A 26,789-nucleotide genomic window follows, 5' to 3' on the forward strand; every position below is an offset into this window, starting at 1 on the left:
GCCTTAATTGGCTGGTGGTGGTCAGCCATTAATCTCTAGGTTAGCTTCCGATAGCATTGCAGTAGGAGTCTTTCCTTTAAGTAAACTACTGATGTTGGTTGAACATAGCAACCGCATCAAGACACTCCCACACGGTCCGACAATGCGGCTCTCGCCACACTGGCTCACCGCTTTTGAGAGGTCAATTTTCCCCTTGACCACTAAGTTCCAGGGTGGCCCGGTCTCTGCTCCCCCCCCCTCCACAAAGCAGGGCAGTTAAACATCAAGTGTTCATTTGACTGGACCTCCCCACAGACGCACAGCTCATCAGCTGCTAGGCGGAACCGAAACAGATATTGGTTCAAATTAACATGGTTGGTGAGCACCTGGGCACCCGTTGCCGTTAAAAACGAACTCGAGGCGTACCGTCCCCCCCAGATACCGTATAAACTTGTACAGGGATCTTCCCGTAGTCGTGGCGTCCCATTCCAGCTGCCATTCTTCCATCGCGAGGCTCTGCAGCCTCTTCCGCAGGCGGGAGATGGGCAACGAAACGAAATTAAGATCCGGTGCTTTGTGATCACCGTTCCGTTCCAGTACTGGCCCGGCCCAAAACCTCATTCCAAATACCTCGGCCTGCCGGCCTCTTTGCAATATCCACATGGCTGCCCGAACTTTCACCACTAAATCGCATGGGAAAGCCTTTCCCAATACGATGGTAGCCTCGTAGGAGGTTGTTTTAAAACACCAGTGCATATAACTAAGGCTCTGCGCTGGGCACTCCTTAAATTTTGAACACGTGCTTTATTCATATCCAAGCCTATGCACCCAAACGGACGCATAAGGGGACCCAAAAGGGGGACATGCTTTCAAAGACACCTCGGTACACCATATACATTTGACGGCCAGACAACCCAAAGTCCACCTAAGTTTGTACATCACTGAGACGGCATTCGCCGCAACTTGCCTAATGTTGTTGGTAAACAGCAACTTCCCATCAAACAAAACACTTAGGTACTTATGAACTCTCACTCTGCTGATTACACAGCCTTTATAATTAATGTGGGGGTTTCGACTGTACGATAATTTGTCTGCACCCTTGAGAAGCATAAACTTCGTCTTGGGTACAGAAATCTTTAAATTTTGAATGTCCATCCAGCCCTCCTTGGCTGACAAGGCCGCTTGCGCTCGATCTTCCAGCTGCGGTCGTGAATTACCACAAACTAATAGGAGACAGTCATCAGCGAAAGCCTGGGCTGTGACCCCTTCTTAGAATGTCAATCTCAGAAACCCATCGAATACCAGGTTCCACAGCAGGGGACCGAGAACGAAACCCTTCTGGCTTCCCCTGGTAACGGAATTTTCCACAACTAGGTGCACATACTTAAACAGAGCCGTTCGGTTAGACAAATAGTCACGCACCACGGCCTGCAGGGCTACGGGAATATTGCTGCGTTCCAACTCACACAGGACAGAACTCCCAACACAAGGAAGGAAATGCTGCTTCTATGTCTATAAAAATTGCCAAAACACATTTACAATCGGCGCTTTCCACCTCGGCAAGAGCATTTAAGATGCAATCCTCGGTGCCCCCTTCCGTGAAGCCATACTGGCCTCGATTTACAAAACAGTTCACCTCAATGCTTTCAATGTTATTTTAATATATAAAATAAATTGCTATATATTTATTAAGTTCAAAATTGGAGGCGATTATACAGATTAACCGGTGATTATGCATAATAACCAGATTAAACAAATTGTAACATACATAAACATGACCGGGTGTCGTAGCAATTTCCAATTTTTTTTGGAAATCCGCTAAAAAAAGGAACATTCTTATGAAAGGATTTAAAAATATGCCTTTAAATTTTGTTCAAACAGTGTTTTGATTGAGAAAAATATATTACCAGAACGTGCAAAAAAAAATTGCAAAGAATTATTTTTGATACGTTATAATTTTAAGCAAATTTTGAATAGCCATATGATCTTTTTGATAATGAAACTTTCAGGCAGTTAATGTTTCATTTAAAAAAACAATTTTTGACTTTTAAGTTATTGAACATCAGATGTAGAAAATTCTAAATTAAATACTCCAATCATTTCTTAGAGACAATGTTTTAAAGTTTCCAAGTACAAACAAATCACGTATTAATTTTGTTAATACAGATTTTATACAAGGATCGTAAATACGTGTGATAGTATCACACTTAAATGGCTTTCATACATCTTTAACATCATTATGTAATTCTTTAGTTTAGGTAATGTACTACAATGCATTCCAACATACGTAAGTGTGCGCGCACACTCACATACACCTGTTTTTTCGCCTTACAATATTATGAACAGGTTATAATTTTATTATTATTATTTTTAAGTGAAGCAGTTTATTTATATGACAGGATATCAGGGTCGGTATTAAGCAATTCTTCTTTGAATAGGTCCTGTGAGCTGTGAACTAGATTACTGTGTGTATATATATATATATATATATATATATATATATATATATATATATATATATAATAGCGTACTGTACATTATTGTAATGTGCCGGTGATTGCAACATTCGCGCATTTTATATTATTTCCACGCCATGTTACGCAAAACTGATTCGACCAAGAAACCTGACTTAACCAAACACGCCTCGCCTCACCTTCCTTTGTACCTTCATAACATAAATTTGACTGTTAAGAATTTAAATACTTTATTGATGCATTTGGTAATATTTATTAGTTTATATATAAATTATTAACCTTATTGAGTAAATCAACATTTTTATATAAGTTTAAGCTAATGTTATCTGAAACAAAATTATAATATTAAAAAAAATTCTTAAATTAAATATACGCTGTTAAAAAAAAAAAAACAAAAAAAAAACAAATTTTTCCATCTTTTAATTATGCCATTCGCTTCGAATATAATAAATTGAACGTTTATATAAATATTAATCGATTATGAAGTTTCGATCTCGTTTGTGTAAGGTATTTAGGATTTACAGTGGTTGATTTATTTTTAATCGTTATTACCGTTTAAAACCACTGAACCAAAGTTTGAATGCTGTCATCTTATAATAGCAGGGGATAAAATAACACTCTTCTTCAGCTCATACGATTTTTTCTTTAAGAAATTTAATAAAATCAATACTCGCGAACATGCAAGCCGTTACACCAAATTTCATGATTGTACATTGCGTACAGTGAAAATAAAAGCATGTATTGAAGAAGGTCGAGACTACTAATAAATTTTTCTTATAACTAATCCTGATTGAAATACGCGGTCAATAACTGGAAACCGTTGGTCCAAAAATACTGTTGGTTGCTCAAATATGTCTGAAATAAGGAGAAAATACTAAATTTTAACTACTTAATAGGCTACTTTTGGAATTTTTGGTACTTACGTATTAACGCCACCGCAGCTACAGCTTTATTTAAAAGCAAAGTAGTCAATCGGATTTCGGTGGAAAATGAACAGTCTCTTTATTAATTTTAATAAATGGTTATTTATATTTATTTATTTTATAAATATAATTTAACCAAACTTAACCTACGCTCGCTTCGCTCGCTAACCTTGACTAATTAGCAGGAGTGTTTTGATTATTTAAATAATAAATAATTGTAATTACTGAATTTATTAAATAAATACTCAAAAAATTACGGTGTTAATTAGTTAAGGTTAGCGAGCGTAGGTTAAGTATGGTTAAATTATATTTATAAAATAAATAAATATAAATAACCATTTATTAAAATTAATAAAGAGACTGTTCATTTTCCACCGAAATCCGATTGACTACTTTGCTTTTAAATAAAGCTGTAGCTGCGGTGTCGTTAATACGTAAGTACCGAATTTTTTATCATTTACCATACAGGCGGAGTTAAGTTTTTAGAAATAGTCAAAAACGTTAGTTGTTTTATAATTTGTCTTCATATTTTTTTTAAAATAAATTTTAGTAATAAAATAAAATTTCATGAAGTAATCTACAGAAAAACGTAAAATCATCTGCAATATTTTGGCGTAATATTATTAAAAGGTTTTTAATCTTAAAACTTGACATAAAACGTGAGTAGAATAATTTTTAATGAGACTCCTTTTTTTAGCTGTTCATTAATTATGAATTTATTCAAATCTTTAAAAAATTAATCGTGTTTAACGCAAAGAATGAATGGATCTTGAAAGAATCAAAAGTTAAATATCTTATTCAGAAGTTTTTATAAACATAATGAAAATTTAAATTCTTAATTATTAAGTAATTATTTATAGGTTAATTAATGTCTTTACGTTTAAATCGCCACATAAATTTAAATATTTTACCGGAGAATGTTATGTGCATTATTTGTAGCTTACGAAAATTATCAACTCTGTTCTGGATTCGAACTTCAAACCTTCCATTTAAAAGAAGACGCTTAACTGAATTCTGTAACTAATTGCCAAATCACTTTCATACATAACTGCTAGGTCGGAGCTGATATCGAGTTAGCGTACTAACTCCTCATCGATAGATTCTAGGTTCGATTGCGATGTTCAATTTTGGTTATCTGTTACTACTTTATTTCACTGTCATTCCTCACGAACTAGAAACGTCTTATTTACGCGTAAAAAATTTTAATTAAAATATTAAACATATAATGTGAACTTCCGTGTGTGTAGTTTTATTGGTATTTTAAAGACTGTAAGTGAGGTAATACACGTTTTATTTATTAAGAAAAAAGTTAAGTTTTATTATTTATATCACTGGTTTTGATTTCACAGCCATGACAAAAAATAAATAAGTTTGTAATAACTCTTGGCTAGTACAGATGTGTATGTTATTACCGGAAATTACCATTTATAAGAAAGTGAGGTACTTATAAAGTAATACCATTGTTATTAGACAATTAAAACTCAAGTTGCATGCTTATTTATTATACATAAATGGTTTACTGCAAAATCGTGCTATGCTTTATCAAACTTTGTTGATTATTAAAGCGTTACTGTACATATAAGCTACTGTTTGACTCATTTTACACTCTTTGACAAAAAACAGTTTCAAAAAATAAATCTTTCATGTTGCATTGACATTTTTTTACAGTTTTAAAAGTTTTTTATTACAAACTTAAAAAGTAAATTTTCCTAAACTTTAACTGGAGTTCCCTATGGGTTTTAATCCATCTTTTGGGTTTATTTCTTTCTAAAGTTAGTACACCACATTTCAACACAATGCATGACTATTTTATTTTACATGATGTGGAACAAAATTATTTTATCAATAAGTGATTTCATCACAATACTTTTTGAAAAAAATAAAAAAGTACTGTTGTTATTTTTTTTGCATCAATCGTTTTGTTATTGCTTATAAAAAATACATTCATTTCTACAAGTGGTAAAAAGTCATAGCTACGTATATCATAAATTATCAGTATGATGACTTGATTGTAGGAATCTAAATTAAAAATTTGAACAAAATTGAAACTCATACTTTTTCAATAATACCGTTCATCTATTAGTTTTTGAAAAAAGAGTAGGACCCTTTATCATAATTTTGGAAAAAATAAATTTGAGTTCAAATTTCAAAAATAAATTGAAATATTCCGAAGAAGACAAAAATTGCTGCATCAGCTGCAAAGATTATAACAACTGTTCTTTTAGCATTAACAAGACATAAAATTAATTTATTATCTTGGAAAGGTGAAATTTACATTGCTATATTATTCAAAAATACTGGATCAAGTGCATGATTAAATCAAGAAAAACCAACCACATTTGACAAGGAAAAAATTATTTTTCATCATGAAAATTCACCAGGCTACATAACAATGATTACTCAAACAAACCTACATGAATTTTGCTGTGGATTTTATTCAATACACCACATTCTTCAGATTAAGCAGTATTTTTTTTTGTCTTCAGTCATTTTACTGGTTTGATGCAGCTCTCCAAGATTCCCTATCTAGTGCTAGTCATTTCATTTCAGTGTACTCCCTACATCCTACATCCCTAACAATTTTTTTACGTATTCCAAACATTGCCAGCCTGCACAATTTTTTCCTTCTACCGTCTCTCCAATGTTGGAGGCCAATGTTGACTGAAGGCTCGTTTCACGTGTGCTATTCAGCATTTTATATCGCTCCTGCTTCGTCCATCTTTAGTAATCCTACTTCCAAATAACAAAATTCTTCTACCTCCATAATCTTTTCTCTTCCTGTTTTTACATTCAGTGGTCCATCTTCGTTATTTCTATTACATTTCATTACTTTTGTTCTTGTTTATTTTCGTGTGGTAGTTCTTGCGTAGGACTTCATCCATGCCGCTCAGTGTTCCTTGTAAATCTTTTTTATTATCAGCTAGAATTACTATATCATCAGCAAACCGTAGCAACTTTATCGTTTCACCTTCCGCTGTCAGTCCAGATCTAAATTGTTCTTTAATATCATTAACTGCTAGTTCTATGTAAAGATTAAAAAGTAATGGGGATAGGGAACATCCTTGTCAGACTCGTTTTTTTATTACGGCTTCTTATGTTCTTCGATTATTACTGTTGCAGTTTAGTTCCTGTAAATGTTAGCAATTGTTCTTCAATCTCTATACTTGAACCCTAAATTTTTTTAAATGCTGAACATTTTATTCAAGTTTATGTTATCATATGCGTTTTCTAGGTCTATAAATGCCAAGTACATTGGTTTTTTTTCTTTAATCTTCCTTCTACTATTAATCTGAGCGCTAAAATTTCTTCCCTTGTCCCTATACTTTTTCTGAAAATTGGTCTTCTCCTAACACTTCTTCCACTCTCAATTCTGTACAGAATTCTAGTTAAGTTTTTTGATGCATGTTAGTTAAGCTAATTGTTCTGTATTCTTCACATTTATCTGCTCCTGCTTTCTTTGGTATCATGACTATAAGACTCTTTTTGAAGATTGACGGAACTTCTCCTTTTTTGTAAATATCACACACAGTCTGTATCATCTATCAATCGTTTCCTCACCTGCACTGCAAAGTAATTCTTCAGGTATTCCATCTATTCCAGAAGCCTTTCTGCCATTCAAATCTTTTAATATACCCTTAAATTCAGATCTCAGTATTGTTTCTCCCCTTTCATCCTCTTCGACTTCCTCTATAAGCAGTATACGACATTTTTTGCAAACAGAAAGAAAAGACTTGCTGGAAAGAAATTTCCACCGAACTAAGAGTGAAGAAACCAATGAAACATATTCATATTTTGAGGCACTAACAAATCATATTTTTCTGGTTGTATTAAACAGTATAAGAATCAAAATTATAAAGGGATAGAATTTCTCTATTGCTAATTTAAATGTGCTTTTATTCTTACAGTGATTTTCTAAATAACAAAAGGTAATATTATAAAAACTAATGAAGTATTATGGTTTTTAATTTATTGTTTGCATTTTATGTAGTATGTCATGGAAATATCTAAATGCATTGTAAATTTCATTTGTGAAATAAATAAAATTACTATTCATTGAATAGTAATTTAGCCATAAAAACTATTGAGTTTTTATGGCACATTCAGTTCAGAAAATTTAATTACCCTTCTGATTATCAAGTATGTTATAGATGAACATAAAATTTTATAATGAACTTACTAAAGCAATGTCAACGTTAACACTGGTGTGAGTGAATTGTTAGAGTGATAAGATTCACTTTTTCACTCAATAATTTAGCTATTCACATTCGGGTTTTTTTGTACTACTACCAGTACTCTTATTGCCACTGAAGCTGGAGATGATTTGAGTAATTAAATCACATACATCCGCTTACATCATTAACTTATTTGATCGATCTCTTAGTCACTCTTTCTATTTTGACTGATGTTTATTTCTTTCTAAAGTTAGTACACCACATTTCAACACAATGCATGACTATTTTATTTTACATGATGTGGAACAAAATTATTTTATCAATAAGTGATTTCATCACAATACTTTTTGAAAAAAATAAAAAAGTACTGTTGTGTTATTTTTTTTGCATCAATCGTTTTGTTACTGCTTACAAAAAATACATTCATTTCTACAAGTGGTAAAAAGTCATAGCTACGTATATCATAAATTATCAGTATGATGACTTGATTGTAGGAATGAGGAGGTCCAGCTTTACTTGATAAATACCAGAGTCAATTAGGTTTATGTATAGCTAGAGAACAGAAGACTGTAGTCCTTGAATGTGTCCATAAACAGTTTATTCATGTTATATGCCAGCAGCATGTTAAAAGCCAACAGGATCTACAGTGAAAAGAAAGAGACAAAAGTTAGGATGAAGTGGTTCAAAAATACGGGAAAAGAGGATCAAAATGGGAAAAACAGTTTACCAAAAGAAGGAATCGTTGCACGAGTTCCATCTAACAGTTAGCTTCAAAGCTGCCTTCAGGCAATGGGTGACTATCCTATTCACAGTATATATGAGTATTTTGTAATTTTAACCAGGGATGAGAGTAACATATTGTTCAATGATTTTAATCTGATAGACTTAAACAGCTCCATAATTTTTGTTCTCCTCTATAAGCTGAAGAGGTAGTTAAGTTTCTGTGATTAGTCAGGAATACGAGTGTTTTTATCATCATATAACTTTTCCTTATTCTTGATCCATTCCATGCTATTTTTTGTCTTATTCTTTTCATCATAGATTCTGTTAAACACTGCTGGTATTTACATAACATGAGTAGACTGTTTATGGACCCATCCGAGAACTACTGTTTTATGTTCATTAGCTATACATAAACCTAATTGGTTTCTTGTAGTTAAGAGGTATTGGTTTGTTATTAATCCTTTCAGCCATCCAGGAAATACTGTAGTGTATGAAATATCTATCTGAATTAAAAACTGTTTATCAAAACTCCACTGGAGGTTATTTGTTCTTAAATAAATAACTCAAGTTTTGTATAATAAAAATTTTGATTTAGACATTTCTACCATAATGAGAAAACAGGCTAATACAATATAGATTAAAGTCTCATACATTTTTAATAATCTCTTTTTACATTCATCTTTTAATTTTATATAATTTAAATACGACTGTACAGTAATATTTGTTTCATAAAACAAAATTTGTTAAATTTATTTTAAATAGATTGGTAGGAAGATATTTTAAATGATTTGAAAATTTATTAAAAATATTGACAAGCATAATAAGACCCTTTCTCTTTCAGTTAGTATTGTGCTATGTTATACAAAACCTGCTGTTTTATCCAATACAGATATATATATACATATAAATATGTAAGTTACCAAAACGATAATGGTTAAAAATTATAACCTGACATTAAAAAAAAACATTCTCAGAAATAACAAGTCTCCATGTCATGTTTACTAGGAAAGTTAGAACTGACATGGTTTTTCACAGCTTTCCTCAATGAGTCACTACCACTAAACCTTCCTCTAGTGTGTATGTAATACATTATTTCCTGAAAAGGAAGCTTTCTTTTTGAGAAATTAATGTTGTTCATTATACTGGCAGTCCCTGTGGTAAACAAAATGTATACTTCACCCGTAGAACTGAAAACATTTTTCCATTCCGATTGACTTGGTAGTGTGCAACATTGTGTTTACCTCGGTAAAGAAGGAAATGGAAAACCAATCTGCTACTCATTTTCCTTAGTAAGCCTTTTTATTTTGTTAATGCTTATTATCCTGGAAATGGCAATACCTATTTTAGGAGTGATACGTCAGGTTATCAACAGCCTTTTTTGTTGTGATACCTAATATCATGAATACGAATCATCTGAAATACTAGTTATATTGAGTCCCACACCATGGGAGAAACCTTTATTCGTTTACTTCACATACTGGCTATATGGTAAACATGATTACTCTCAGAAAAAATAATTGATTAATTTTCCTTTTACTTCAGTGCTTTATATACATCAAAGCTACAATAATATGCTACTTGCTTGGGTGTGCAAAATTGGAACCTACAAACAATTTCAGACAGAAATATAGCCATACATGAATATAATAAATATTTAATAATGATAACCGTAAAATTCTATTATGATTCGAAGCAAAACAGTATAATTTGATTTTGTTGCAAATAAATCAATTTAATTGTCTCATAACAGTTTAACATATAACTAAACATTAAGAAATTTCACAATAAAGGCAATAGAAATATATTCATCAATAACTGGAATTCTATTCATATCTACAACCTGTTGCTTCCACAACAGGTTTAATGGCATTCTGATATCGTATTGGAAATTGAAGAGTGTTGAGTAAGGTAAAGTGCTAAAATAGTAACCAACTTTGCTGAACACTTTTTATAGTTTCCTTAAGTTAAACAATACTGGATGCAGATTCAGTACATGACATTTATTAGTGATTAATTTATTATAACAATCAATGCCCCTTAAATAATAAAATAAAAGTAAAAACTATCCATACAGTTAGTGATATTATGACTTCCTGAAAAGTACAGCACAACAGTTTTATCCACATTTAAAATTAATTAGTTATAATCTGTCCATTGAATATTCTTTTAACTACTAATTAAATTTTTGTTAACTCTTTTAAATAATTATATTCAGATATGGATAAAATGATGTCATAGATTACGCAAGTTGCATGCTAAAGAACAAATCAAAGTTATATAAAAGAATATACCAAAGGAATATTAATTTCATAATTTTTTTTACGTATGTAACTAATACCTCATCATATATTATAGTTGTCAACCTTACATTATATGAGTTCAGCTTCAATGAGTCTTCAACATCATAGTAGACTTTTATATAACTCATTATCTAACTGTAAAGAAGATTCTATACAGTTCAGTATTCTTTTTTAAAAGAGATTGAAGTATTGGGTGTCACGTCACTTGTTTTTTTTTTTTTTTAATGTTTTTATTCAGCTAAGAATGCAATTTAGTTCTTCTGCTTGTTATAAGGGGTTGGTGACCTAGCTCAGCTGGCTATTCATCCATGAGAATCATCCGTTATTTATAATGGATGACCTTTATGTCTTTTATAACTTTTGATCATAACTAGATAAATGTAATTTTTAATATCATAATTACTGTCTGTCATTTTTTTTTATTCATCAAACTTAATTACGTTCATAATATCTTGTACATGTATAATAAACTCATTTAAAAAAAAATGAAGCACTTGGTGAAGGGAAATTAAGATTGTGATCTAAAATTTTACAAAGGAATAACACAGTTCCTGTTCCATTAGAAATTTAAATACCGTTCTTATTTTAATAATAATGGACTTAAGAAAAAATACAAATTAAAATACAGTTACCACATTTTTTTAATTTGTTGTGCATATACTGATCTACACATTTGTATATTGATCAATTGTAGTTGGTCAACATTAATGGTAATTATAAATTACTATCTGATTACAGTCAGATAATATCAAACAGATGAAATATTACTAAAATTGAAGAAGGACTGTTAAAGTAATTAAGAATTTAGGGAGAAAAGATAATTTTATGAACATTTCAAGGGAACCATACAAGTATTCTGTAAGCACATATTTAGTGATTTTTAGCCACTACCCTGTAGAAGAAAGTAACTTATAAGGAAACAATTTATAATATTATATCCTTTCGCTTACAAAATACTTTGATATTTATTTATTATTCTTATTTCACTATTCATTAAAATTTACTGATTAATTTGGTGCTATACATTTAATATTCTTTAGGTTTATGGATCTATCATTGAAAAATACAGATACTTTGGTATACGTTTACAAAATTTAAAACAATTCATTATTAGTTTTTTTATGTAATTTTTTTTTAATGAGATGCTGATAAATGAATTAAACAACAGTACTTATTATTATAAAGACGTTATTAATTGCAATATATAAAAATTTAGGTACAGTTTAATTAAACTAATTGACAAATTTATTTAGATCATCAAAATAAGTGTATGAACACCTATTTTATTCTTGAACATTTCTAAAATTGTCCTAGAACATTACAACAATCAAATGTATATGAAACATCTAGAATGTTTTAGACATAAGGAAACAATTTATACTATTAGGGTATTAATTAAACATTTATAGACAATACACTTTTATCACTTTTACTTTCTTTGTTTTATCTTGCATCAAAATTTGAGTTCCTTTCCTGACCCTTGTCAGAAAAGTAAGTAAATTGCAAACTCTCCTCTCCCTAAAATAATTATATATAATATTTGAACAGCCTCACAACTCTAAAATTCATAAAATTAAAAACAGTAATAAAATTTGATTTATAAATTCAGTTCATTACAGAGGGATCAAATTGTACAATAACATGCCATCAAATCTAAATATTTGAATTTTAAAAAGATGAAATACTATCTAATAGACTTACAACTAATAAAACCTTTTATAGTATTGAATTTTTTTAACAGTAATCTAATTAATTTAGGTACTAATAAAGAACAATAGATTTCAAAACCTGAATTACCTTGACTTGAAAATTTTATAAAAACTTTTGTTGATGAAATGGATATGTTAAAATTTTATCTGCAAAAGATGAAATTTTGATTAAGTGATTTATATTCACATACACGTATGTAGGTGATGTATATTTTTTATATTGAAAATTAATATAACTTACAATGCTTTATGATTATATATGTGTTACTATTAATATAATAATATTAAGTAATATATTAATTAATCTTAAAATATCTAATGTTAATTAAGTTTTCAGTTGTTAAAATGTACAGGGAACATTTATAATACAACATTATATACAGTAATATACTATATCACATTATATTATTTTACAACTTTATTTTATTAATGTGTATGAATTTGAAAGTAATAAATATCAAATTAATAAATTATGAAAATTTAAGTCATTAAATTAAAAATTTAATTTATGATGAGCAAAATGTGATTGACAAAATGTGATTGAAATATGAGTGACAAAATGTGATTTTTATTAATTAAAATACAGAATATTAATAATAAAATTCTTTCTAGACATAAATTATTTTTTGTATTTTATAATACTAAGTAACTTTAAAATTTTACAAGCAGTAAGATAGACTTGATTTGAGTTTCATTTTTAAAAATAAATTTAAACTTCATACCTGGTATTTTTATATTTATATATTTGTTTCTTTTTTTTGTTTTTTTACAGGGAGGTTTCAAACTGCAAGTATTAGATGAATTGTTAAGACCAGTACTTGACCTCACACCAGTTACAGCTGATTCTGAATTTGTACATAATGATGTCACGTAAGTATAATTTTTACTCTAAAAAAGAATTAACTATATTTCTAAGAATTACTTTTCCCCATCTGAGTTTTTAAGTACATTATTAATTCATTTAAAGTAAACCTTATTAACTATTCTTTAGTAATATACCTAGATGTATTCATTGTACTGTATCTTTTTTTTTTGATCCTTTTGTAAACACAACAAGGGGCGATCGGTAACCACCTGGAAGAGATAACTTCGGTCGCACCTGCGTGTCGTGATGTAGAAACACCCCGCTGTCTTTGGACTCATTTTTATGTCCACCCATCAGGGTCCCCCTTGGATCATTGAGGCAAACCGACAGTCCCTTCTGGAATGCCAGAAAGCTCCTCACCAAAGAGCCTACCCAACCCATTCCTATCATACTCAGGGTTCGAGTATGCACCCCATGCATACCCCCCCCCCCATCCAGCGTGCCCTCCCCTCACACCTTCAGGGTCCTAAATGCTTCATCGGAGCGCCCCAACCCAATCACTCTTGTTTGTGACTGGGCCCGGATGACCCCTGCAAAAAGGCTGTCTCCCATTGTACTGTATCTAAATGCATTGTATTATACTTACAGGTCTCTTTATATTTTACTAGACCAATCTTATGTTGTTAGTGACCTCATGTCAAATTTTACAAAATTTAAAAAGAAACTAGATTAAAACAAATAACTGTGAAGTTTTTTTGGTGAAGGATACAATTTAATATCGATTTAAAAGTTTGAGTCATGAAATGTATACCCGTTAATTGTATGTTTTTACTTTATCAGTTCTATAATTGATTTATTGCAAAATATTTTGTTTATTTCAAAATTACTTCTTTCTTATACTTTTTACAAATTGTATATTTTTAAATGATTTTCATAATTTCTATGTTTGTCGCAATACATTTAACAATATCTTTACAAATTTGCCTGGTAAACTTGAAATGTTTCAATCAAAGTTGTATTACAACACATCTTTGATGAAAAATTTATCAGTTAATTTCTTTAAAATCTTACAATGAACAATAAAAGATTGGGCAATAAAGTTTACAACCTTGCTACAATAAAACAGCTACATATTTCACTATTGAATAAAATTGTAACGGATTTTCAAATATCCAGTTACTGGAAAACTACTTCAGAAAAAATCTCAAATACTTTTCCTAACAAATGCATAAAGTATAACTTTAAACCATGTGGAAGTATCTAGCTGAATCATAAACTGTTCAGTTAGAAATCACAGGAGGCAATCTATTTAGTACATATATTTTAGTTGTAAATCATGTTTATAACACTATCCATACTTTTGGATTTACCTAGAAAAAATAAAACAAGACCATAGTAACAACAAAAATTGTTAATAAATATTAACAACAAACTTGTTGATAATACTGTATCTTGCCAAGATCAGTGTTTAAAATTTACTTTGACAACTATTCAGCTTGATGCAATAATATCTGTTTGATAAATGTAATTGAAACTGAGCCAAAACATGCTATTTGATATTGTATCCAGATTCTGCAGTTTTTTCACTGAAGTTCCAACCTACATTGGACAACTAAAGAAAACTTAAGACTAAAACTTTTGTATCTTATGTATACTTTCTCAAGTAGTTTGTGTGATGTGTTTTTAATGCAGTTTATCTGGTGTTATCTTAACTAAGCATTATATGTATTTAAGAATTGTCAAGAAGTGAAAAAAAATGTTTTTGAGGGTTGTTAGTACTAGTACTATGTTCTTGTTTCTTCTTAATTCCTGGCACAAGGGTGATTGTAATATACTCATACAAAACCAGTGTAAATCTTGCAATATGAAATAATATTATAGTATATATATTTAACATTTTTAAAATTGTAACATGTAAAACTTTCATAATATTGTAACATAATTTTTTGTTATTTTTTTATTTTAGAGCTCAGTCATATCCTGTTCAATTACCACCTGATTTTGAATGTAAAAATTGCACTATTAGATTATTACGTGAAGCTAAAGAGTGGTCGAATAGCTATAGGTTTTGGTCATGTGCTGATGTTGACATAAAAAGTAGTAAGTATTTTTTAATATATAAAATTAAATTTAAGTTTTCTATTATCATTAATAATAGAATTTTATTGAAAAATTTAGGTTTATGATTACATCAGAAATAGATTAAATTTTCAAGATTCTACTACTCATAACAAATAATTTCAGTTACACTTCAGTAATTAGTACTGAATGATTATATGTAAGCCAACTATTCCTGAGTTAGTGCTATTAATTGAATACATTAAAAACTAGTATTAATAAATGATTGAATCCCATTTATACATTAGGGTTAAAATTTGAATTGTATTGATAATTGGATAGTGTGTAATCATGTAACTGTCATGCCTTGATGAAAACCTTAATAATAATTGTTAAACTTGTAAACAGCATTCACAGTAGTACTCCCTGTTGACAAGTTGATTATGTTGTTACAAAAATTATCGGATATGACACCATAACAGTAATTAATATTTGAAAGAGATTACTAAACTGATATTTTTCTTTTAGATTATAGATATTTTCTATAATTATTTATCAGGCACTAAAATTAAATTGATGTGCTATTAAAATATTTATCAACTGACTTTCTCTAAGTGAATCGAAACAGTTTATACAATATGTTGTTTCGCATAGTGGTTTTTAATGATATTTTGGAATTTAACTACAGTTATGTAATATTGTTCTTCATTTAGGTACATTTGGCAGCTGCATCCTTTCTTCATGTTGTCAAGTGTATCTATAGCTTGTTAAGTTTCATTTACCGAGCGGTAAATGAAACTAAATGAAAGGCGAGTGGTAGCGTCTAGGCCTTTCATCCGGAGGTCCCGGTCAGGCATGGCATTTTCACACACGCTAAAAATCATTCATCTCATCCTCTGAAGAATGCCTAACGGTGCACCCAGAGGTTAAACAAAAAAAAAGTTTCATTTACCGGGTCTGGGCGTATTATTAATTATAACCCAACAATAGAATGGAGGTCATAGACAGTATCAAGGAGATGTGTAGTAAAATATTATTGGTTCAGTCAGGCCACAAAATATTAACCTCCTGGAACTACGTACTGCAGGAAGGCTAGCACTTAACAACAACACTACTATGACACACTCTTGTTTTCTACAGAAAGGGGTTCAATCATTTTTAGTTTTGGAATATCTGACGTATTCTTTCCTCCACGGTTGTAACCTTACGGTTGTAATTTGTAAAGTATCTGAGATTGGACTGGTGTTAGTCAAAGGTTTCTTTCCTTCTTTCTTTGAGGATAATGAATTTCATTATACAGCCATTCCCTGATTGTATAGATAATATTCACCCCATCCCTGAATAATACCTACGTTTGATAACCAACACATGTTGATATGCAACAATATACTTGACTTGAAGAAAATTTAATAAGAAGTCTTCTTTTTCTTTTCCTTAGTATCTCTAGGAAACTTTTTTCCTGAGTATAACTCTAACATTTTACAGGATTATTGGTGTTTCATATCAGGTATAACCATTACAGTTACATCTAATATATGTAACATACTAAGAGATATGATGCTTGACAACATAGTTTCTATCTCATTACAAGTGTCAATACCATTCAATTTAAGTACATACAACTTTCAACTTGTTGATTACAACAGCTAATAAACAATTGATTACAACTAGTTACTCGCAACCATCACTAGATTGAAAGATTATCATACAGATCACCCAAATGATGTTTGAAAATTATTTACTGCTCACACAGCCATCAATTATGGGACTAGTTTATTTTAAATAGATTAAATTAGTTTTCTGAGTTTCATATTAGTTTTACGGTTTGTTTTAGTTAATGATAATATCTTAAGAAATTATTTTCAGTTAGATTCACAGAATATTTGAAAATGGCTAGATCATTGTAACCCCTTCCTTCACAGATTTAGTGACAGTACTGGAAGTATTAATCTCCAGTTTCATTCACCTAAGATAAACATTCATAATGTTAATTTCCATTAAATTCTCTTTGTGTTTATGACAATGATGCATGACACAAAATTGCTATTACCTAGGTAAAAGTTGTAACAACTGTGAAATAATATAAGATAAAAATAACTCACAAATTAAAATAAGATGATGAGGTATGGTATACCTTGTATATTTTTCTTAATCTTACCCTAAATGTCTTTATTTATAATTACTTAATTATTTTTCTCTGTTCTCACATTTTGTTCAGCCTTTTATTCTTCTCTCTTCATTTATCCACTTATCCTTCCCATATTTCTCCATATTTTCACCAAGATGTTCATACATCAGTATTTGTTTTCATATTAAAAACCTGCTTTGACATTATTATTTTTGATTTGTTTTTCTTGCTTCAGTTTACTGTATAGCTAATTGAAATAATTCACTTGCTTCTTATTTGTGTTTTTGTATTTTCATTTCCTAAGAACATTATTTTACTTTTTTTTACATTTACTCTTTTTATTGTAATCGCATCTCTAGTCTAAGTCCTCTTACATTCCGTTCACTTTTCACACTAGACAGTAATTTCACATCATCGGTAAATGGATATATTCAATTGTTCTCATCCAACAGACACTCCTCTTTTTCCATCCAACTATAAAACACAAGTTTAAAAATATAGGATATATTTTTTTATTGTTAAGATTTAATTTCTTTTCTCTTTATTGTTTTAGAAAAATCATACAGAGAAGATTGCAGTGGTCATGGAAGGTATTTGTTATCAAAATGTCGTTGTGATAGGTTATATTATGGCCCTCGATGTCAATATCGTGATGAATGTCTTGATAATTCAGACTGTGGTGACAGAGGGCGATGTGTTGATGTACAAGCTACTACTGCTCCAAGAAGACAATGTTACTGTGAATTAGGATGGTTTGGACCAGCATGTACAAAACGTAAGTAGTATTATACTATAATTTTAATGCTACATTAATGAAAAATCATTTCATTTTCAGAAAGAAAAAATAAAAATACAAGCAAACACCTAATATCTGTTTTAGCTTTTCTTATTTAATAATTTCTCCACATGTAGTACCCTTCAGCATTTAATTCTCTAAAGTAGTTTTACTAAATTTTATATTTAACTGACTGCTATTTATGACAGACTTTAAATTTTAATTCTTAACCAGAATAGTAATATCCATTAAATATTTATCTTTGGTGAAATTAAATCTGGGACAGATTGAGGACATTCACAAGCAAGATACAGGAGCAGGTTAGAGGAATCTGGTCTTCACTCCACCATAAAATTGCTGGAGTTCCGAAAGAAAGAATGCAAACCAAACTCCTCCAGTTTTTTCTTTCCCTTTTGGATAAGAATTCTTGAAATATTCTTTATTATGTAATTTATAACTCTTAAAAACTCAGTATTTTACAATTATTTTTTAAAAGTTCACAATGATATAGTAGTTATTATAATCTAAAATGATAACCACAAATCTGTCGTGGTTCTCCAGGCAAAATACAGTAACAAAATTTTCCAATCTCATACTGATAAAGTTAGTTCTTGCCATAAAAATACAAATTAACTGCATTATTGGTTTAACATACTTAATTTGTAATTGAAAACTCAATTTTTTAACTAAGTTTTTATCTTTTTACATTGAGTGATGGTGGTGGCCTAATCAAGGGCTGAGGGGTTTTATATTTTCTTCTCATAAAATTAATAGTTTTAAGTAATTCTTGATAATAAGATATGAATCTTTTACATAGTTATAAGAAACTACTGTTTTTTCTGAGAAGTTTACTTGATCTTTTATTAAAAAAAAACAAAAACAAAAAATAAACACTTATTAAATTATTCTCACAAATATTTTTTGTTATTATAATTATTTATTTTATTGCATACTATACTTGTGCAGGCACTCGCTCAATGTGTTTAATAGTGCATTTTTTCACAAGAGAAAAGTGTACATTCATCTTTTGTTGTATATTATTTGTTCCAATCTGTATTATGTCTGATATCCATATAAAGCCTGAAATATAAAATGCACCATTCACTGTTGCTTTCTGTAACAGTAATGATATTCATTACACAGCCAGTCCCTATGGTAAACAGAGTAAAGGTATCACTTAAAGGGCTGAATATCATCTGCATTTCAGTAGGCTTGATATACTCATATGCAACAACATATTTGGCTCAATGAAGAAGACATAGATAACAACATCATTCATCACTTCCTTTAGTAAACCATGTATGGGATGCTCGTTTTATTTTTAAGAGGTTGGGGAACCCTATATACAGGCACCTAGGCAGTGTTGGACTCACCAACAGGTTCTGCAAGATGGTGTTAAGTGCATATGTGTGCCTGCAAACTACCAATTAAACCTCCACCCCCTCCTGGAAACCGCTGATGTGGCATTACTTCGGAGGGGGGTATTTTTCACAAAGGATATCGCCACCGCCTCTGTCTTCTCTGGGATCAGGGTAAGCCCACTCCAGCTGTCCAGTCTTTAATCACTTGGTAGGAGTCTCATATCTTTTCAATGGCTTCCCATCTAGTGACCACCTGCATCACTAAAGCAATATCATCAGCATAGTCTATCAACATAACATTTGGCAAGAGAGTAACCCCCCCCTCGAAAGACCTCATTGTACGCCCAATTCCAAAGTATCAGTCCAAGGACCGACCCTTGTGGCACTCCTCTATGTTAACTTTTCTCGACTTGTCCATTTTGCAGTTGGCATCCTGCATCTCATTAGATACATTTGTTCCATCTTGCATAGATACAAAAATACCTGATGCTCTTCTAGAGACCTCATTATGGTGACGTGAGAAACACAATTGAGTGCGTTCCTCACGTCTTAGGTAACGAGGATACACATTCCCCACCGTTTATGCCTTGTGACCCTTCTCGCTGCATCACAAACAGCAGCTACAGTGTCCAGGGCAGACCTCCCATTCGGAAGCCATAGTGACTTGGAGAGAGCCCACCTGCCTCTAACACAGCCTTGGTTATCCTGTGCTGGAGCATATACTCTAGCACCTTGGTAAGCGCATCTATTATAGCCAGCGGCCAGTATGAGGACAGAAGCGTCAGATCTCTCCCCAGTTTAAGTGCAAGTAACAGCTTCTGGCATCTCCAACTCTTGGGCAAGACCCCCTCCATAAGACAAGTATTGTTGACATCAAGAAAGATCTCTGGCTCCGCCTTGACCGCCATCTTTATCACCATATTCGGCAACAGGTCTGGGCCTGCCACCTTTTTGGAGGCATGCGCATTGCTGCATCCATTAAATCAGCTTGTGTGAAGGGGGCGGAGGCTCATCATCAGCCCTTTCATCTGCGGCTAAACCTTGTCTGCAAGGGAAGAGTCCATCTGTTATATCCCGGACTTCCCAGGCGTTCTGTGTAACGGGGCTCTGGGTCTCAGTATTCTTCTTACCAGGACACTACATGGCCTTCTCCATGGATTTCAACTTATGTAATTAGCTTCTTCCAAGCAGTTCTCTTTGCCTCTCGAATGTATTTGATTTTCTTTTGGCTTCCTTATATTGGGCCACACATATCTCTCTCAGGGGAGGGAGGTGAGCTCTCATCATCTGCCGTCTGCCTTCCATAATATTCTCTTCTCTTTTGTGCCACCCCAGTTGTCCACCAATATGTGGGAGGTTGCCCCTTTCTAGTTTATCTCTGAGGGAGACTTCCACACACCACCACAAGAGAACTCACCAGGCAGTGCTCTGTATCCTCTGCAGTAATAACTTTGCAGACTCCACTTAAATCCAATTCTGCTGCAAATGCACCAGGGTCGAGGTCCATGGTGCAACCCATAAATGTAGATGGTCCTTTGCTGCTATATTCTTCCTCTATTAGTGTAGTGATAACCGGCTTATGGTCTTAATAAAACTGATGCACTTAATGTATATATAAATAAAATATACATAGTATGTAACAAATGCTTATGTTAATGAATTGTTTTTAAATGATTCATCATTTTAATCATACATTTTGTGTTATTGATTTTAAACATTAATTTTTAATTATTTTATGCTATTGTTTTTTTGTAGGATCTTCTGTAAGGAACACAGAAATAGATTTAAATGCGTATAACCATAAGGAATTGAGTTCTGGGTTCCAGTTATATTGGAGGGTAATGCCAGAAGAAGGAGAAATAGAAGTTGTGTTGATCGCTAATAGTACAAGTTATATAGGTTTAGGTTGGAGACCGAGGTCTCTTAAATCATCTTGTAAAAATTTTCCAGTCTTAGAAGATCCCCCAGGTACTCCTGCTTCAGTTGCTGGCTATCACCCAAAATCAGAACCAGAACCAAAAACTGAACCTGAACCAAAAAGTGAACCTGAACCAAGCAGTGAACCAGAACCTAAAGGGGAACCTGAACCAAAAAGTGAACCTGAACCGAAAAGTGAGCCAGAACCTAAAAGTGAACCTGAACCCAAAAGTGAACCTGAACCAAAATCAGAGCCAGAACCTAAAAGTGAGCCTTCGACTACTCAATCTCACTTTATCAGACGGCCAGGCAAGACTGTAGCATCCAGAGCTACAAAATCTCATGAAGCACCTAATAGTAATGATCATCCTGAAGTTGCTGTTCAAACTAGTGTTTCATACAGAGTCAGCACCAAACAGGGTTAGTAATAAAAGTATAATTTTTTGTGTGCTTATGTTTTATTTATATGAATTGATCATGATTTCACGACTATGAAATTAGTTTTATTTACTTACTGTAGTATTTAATATTGTATGTATTGCATAGTATTTAGGGCATTTAGTATTTTAATAATAGGTCCAACCCTAATTTTTATTGTCTGTTAACAGATACTTTTAGCTTTCCCTATCAAAAGTGATTAAACAATACCATTTGTGGATATTGTAATTAGATACATGCATTCTAGTTGTATTACAAATGCACTGGAGATAGTCTTATAAATAAGTAACAGATAATTGATTTTTAATATATAAGTAGATAAATAATCTAGACAGGTTAGGGAAATGTGACAGATTAGTTAATAGGTTGTTGGTAGGCGGTAAAGAGTTTTAATTTTATAGCTTTTATCAGTTAGCTCATATTATATTCATGAATGTAAGACATAATAAAATAGATAGTCTTTTTTTCTTCTTTTTGGGAGATTTGTTTTATTAAAAATTCCTCTTTCACTTTATTAACCACAGATGTATTTACTGTTGGAGATAAGCGTTCAGTTTCATTGTCTAATACTTTATTTTTGTATATTTAATAAAATTTCCTGGAAATCATAAAGTTAAATTTCATATTTTCATGGAGACCTTAGCATAAGGCTATCATTTTACAACTCCCTTATTTTACTTACGATAAAATAAATTATAACACCTCATTTTTTCTCAGTATCTAATTACCTACAATAGTATTTTTGTACTTCAATCACCTTTTTTTTTATTTTATTTTTTTTTGTACAAATAAATGTTATCTAGAAGTAGATCCTTTTTACTTTTACCTAAAGACTGAGTAATCTTAAATGTGGCTGCACTACATATACTCAAATTTGGCCTAAAAGTTAAACAGAATGCTTTGCAAGATACATTTTATAAATATTGAATCTCACCTATCAAAAGTAATGAATTAAGAAAATCCAACAGCAAGCATTAAGACTAATAGGGTTAAAAAAACTCCAGTAGCAGTTATGTGTACTTTCACTGATAAAAACCCACTTCTTTGCGCCATACAAGGAATGGCCTTTACACAATATGAGATGTTAGGCATTGTGAATTAGTTATTAGAAGTTGTCCACAGCATATTTCATAAAATAAACACCTGAAGAGGAAAATAATGAAAACAAAAGTACATAATCAAAAAGTACAGCTTCCTTTAGATCTGCCATATAAAAAGTAATTACTATAAAACCAGATCCTCTTGAATCTTCCATTATTTGTAAGTCTGATATTTATAAGCATAACTTGATATTTATCAAGTTATAGGCAAGAAAATAAACTATAGTTAAGAAATCCTGAAATCTCTTACTTACCAAACATTTAACAGATAATTTTATAAAAACAGCTTGTAACACATATTTGTTCTTTTATAACTTTGGAATGTACTAGAGCTACAGGCAAATCCAATCTTTTCTTGTTCTGCTGTTACATCAGAAATAATACAAAAGATTTTTATGAAGGGATATTCGCAATTGAAAGCTGTCCTTTGTAACTCAAAGATGCAATATAATTAATCTTAAAAAAGTAAATATGCATCAAGAGAATGCAAGAATACAAACATAGATTTTCCCCCTTCTTCATTAAGGAAATATTTTGCTGTGGATTCCTTCTCAGTGCAGGGTAGAAGGTAGAAAATTCACCAATTTCCTTGATAAGAAATGTGCAGTTATTCTCCTTTGAGGCGATGCTCATGTGTATTATTTTCATCAATCAGTATTAGTCAGTGCTAAGATAAGAGTTATTAATGGTAGAGATTAAGAGAATCTCAAATAATAAAAAATTAAAATATCTGTTACAACATACTGAAAGTACTCCAAGTCTTCCTTGGTAAAGTTGTGTTTAGATTAGTCACCAAAATATGTTTCACTAAACTTCTCGGTTCAAAATTCTTCAGTAACCCAATTGCTTTTTTTTTCTGTGATGGAGGTGTGAAAATGGATGGACATGCCTACAGTATGAAGTAGACAATGTGCAAATATCATAAGGTTAATTTGCTTTGGCCTAAAATCAAATACATCTTATTACATACAGAACAACATATTATTCAACTACCTACTCTAACTAGTAGCTCTGTGAACAGTAGATCTTGCTCACTTTATATTGAATAAAATCATTTATCTGTATAACAAAATGAATTGCATGGAAATTAAAATAGTAACTGTTCCCAAAATAATGTCATTATGAAGCAATATTTTAAGCACTGTTCTTAGGTACACTGGAAATTAAACTGATGAGTGTTGAGGAGATACTTCACTATTTTCTTTTTATATTTTTCATATTTTTTTTTTATATTAAGGTGTTTGAGGAAAATACAATAAATAAGTTTATTGAAAGCCAAACTAAGATCAGGTATTATAGTGCAATAAGCATGACAATGCTGTAAATAGTAGGAGAACATTCTCAGAGACAAATTTTAGTTTTAAAAATGAGAATAAAAATGTGGAAGAATAAGGTATCTAAGTTATAAACTACTAACCCACCGGGTTGGTCTAATGGTGAACGCATCTTTCCAAAATCAGCTGATTTGGAACTCAAGAGTTCCAGCGTTCAAGTCCTAGTAAAGTCAATTATTTTTACACGTCTTTGAATACTAGATTGTGGATACTTGTGTTCTTTGGTGGTGGGTTTCAATTAACCACCCATCTCAGGAATGGTTGAACTGAGACTGTACAAGACTACACTTCATTTACAATCGTACATATCATCCTCATTCATCCTCTGAAATATTATCTGAAAGGTAATTACTGGAGGCTAAACAGAAAAAAGAAAGTTATAGACTACTGAGAGAAAATACTGAGAGGTATTTAGCATCAGGTCACAATAAATCATATCAGGTTTGAAGGAGGGACCATATCTTGGCAGCTTAGTGATTCACTTCTCCTCAATTCCTGTCTAAGAAAGGTTCTAACCATTATTTTTGAAACTTTTTTTTTAATGTTTTACACATTGTAATTTTACCGAATAGAAAAGAATTTTAGTGCAAAATTTCATAAAAATTGCTAGATATATTTGCTTGTAACTATGTCACAAACAGACAAGTGACCAGAAAGTACAGTTAAAAACAGGACTTCACTTCAGTTGGTCAATAATTCAGCCATATATGCCAACAAAACTAAAGTAAAATCTTATTTAGAAAAGTTAAAATAAAATGTTCTATAAGAAATTAGTCAGATATTCTTTTAAAATTTATTAAGAATGGTCTATTTAAAATTAGATATTAATTATTAGAAAATAATATTTTTTCCAAAAGAAATAAGTATACTTTCTGCAAATGCCTAAACATTTCATTCCCCTTCAGAAATTACCTCATTAAACATAATCATACCATAATATCAGTTAGCGCCAGTCTTATTATAGTTTGATAAATTAACATAAAAAAAATACTAAGTTAAATTATAAAGAGTACAGAGAAGTAATGTTAATTATTTTCATTGAACACTTCAACATGGCCTTGATTTTGTAAGTATAAACTGTTTTAAAAAAGTATTTTGACAAAATAATAATAATAAACATAATGTACTGTAAAAGGTATTCTGGACAGCACTCAACATTTGCAGTAAATTAGTATGAAATAAAGTTAGCTTGTGATTCATTTTGAAAGAATTTGTTTTTACTGCTGTTTGTATAAACAGAAGCTATAATTACTAATAAATTACCTTTTTTTTTGTACTTTATAACCTAAGTTATAAACAACATATTTACATGTATAACATGATTGTAATAGATTAAAGTGATAGGTACAATCTAATCAGTGTGCCAGAACTTGGTTATGCATTATACCAATTTAGATGAAATAACCCGTCTGCATATGTTATGCATTTATTTGGGCAATATTGTAGAACAAAATAATTAAAATTTTTATTATTCAATAAAATTTTCTATACATGGTAATTGATAATTTTTTTTTTTAATTTCAGGAAATAAAGCCAGAAGTAGAAGAGACGTTACTACTCCAGGTATATTTTGTAAAAATAAATAATTTGATTTTCATATTAAATAAATTCATTCATTGCTTTTGGCAGACTTAATAATTTAGAGCAAACAAAAACATGAAATAATATTTAAGCATATCATGTCTTTTTTCAGTATAATTTCACTTTTTCATGATTTTTAATCATATGGTTATGCAGATTTTAAAAGTAATGCTTAATTAACAAAAATTATCAGTATCATATTTTAAAATATTATTTCATTTTTTTATTTTATTTTGAATATTTTCATGAAATTTACCAATTCTAGAGATATAAATTATTATTAAAGCTCTTGCTATAACAAAATTTTAATTACAGGTCACTTTATTTAAAATTTGGCTGTATTTTATTGTTCCATAAGAGTTAAATTAACTAAATTATAAAATAAGCATATTATTTCAAGTTTACTTTTGACACTTTTATTGGAAAAGGCCATGTTAAAAAAGTACTTACTATAGTATCTATCAGCACATATGTAGTAGTTCCTTGACTTATGAGTGGTTTTATTTTATATAAAAATAAAAAAAACAGCATAAATTAACACACTTGCACAAACTTGTGAACATAAAATCACATATACGAACAGCCAAAACTTGAGATATTTGACATATTTGAACAATTGTTATTTTTAAAGGATCACTTTAGTCAGTCCATTATCCAAGTCTTGTCTTGTGATCCTCCCAGTACAGTTTCATATGTTCTGATCTTTGTGCCCTTTCTGTGTTGAAAATGTTCATGTTGTGAGTTTTTTCGGGTGAGTGTGAAGCGACTGTTTTTGTTCTTGATTTCCTAGTTTAATTTTATTTTATCTGTAGTTTCTCCTGGTAAAAGGCTCATTTCCTTTAGATCCTCTCTTATTTCTCTGACCCATCAGCATTCTGTCTTGGTGTTTTCGTCAATTTTTTACTGCACTAGCTGCTTCAGAAGTCTTCGATCTTGCATCTTCATGATATGTCCAAAGAATCCTAGTCTCCTCTTACAAATGGTATCAGTGATGGGTTCTGACTCTTTGAAC

The 26,789-nt window shown here is 31.0% G+C and overlaps 1 protein-coding gene across 3 annotated transcripts in view; it reads left to right on the top strand.

Moving 5' to 3' along the window:
- Positions 1-26,789, top strand: part of nahoda (DOMON-like domain-containing protein nahoda) — a 364,673-nt gene that overhangs the window by 281,724 nt on the left and 56,160 nt on the right. For all 3 annotated transcript variants that reach the window (XM_075361475.1, XM_075361476.1, XM_075361474.1), the window contains exons 4-8: positions 13,053-13,150; positions 15,052-15,185; positions 17,825-18,046; positions 21,163-21,744; positions 25,721-25,759. In XM_075361475.1, the coding sequence (XP_075217590.1) occupies positions 13,053-13,150; positions 15,052-15,185; positions 17,825-18,046; positions 21,163-21,744; positions 25,721-25,759 (1,075 nt within the window). The remainder of the gene's footprint in view (positions 1-13,052; positions 13,151-15,051; positions 15,186-17,824; positions 18,047-21,162; positions 21,745-25,720; positions 25,760-26,789) is intronic.

The sequence above is a fragment of the Lycorma delicatula genome, chromosome 3 (assembly GCF_047948215.1).
Source record: "Lycorma delicatula isolate Av1 chromosome 3, ASM4794821v1, whole genome shotgun sequence".
Taxonomy (NCBI): domain Eukaryota; kingdom Metazoa; phylum Arthropoda; class Insecta; order Hemiptera; family Fulgoridae; genus Lycorma; species Lycorma delicatula.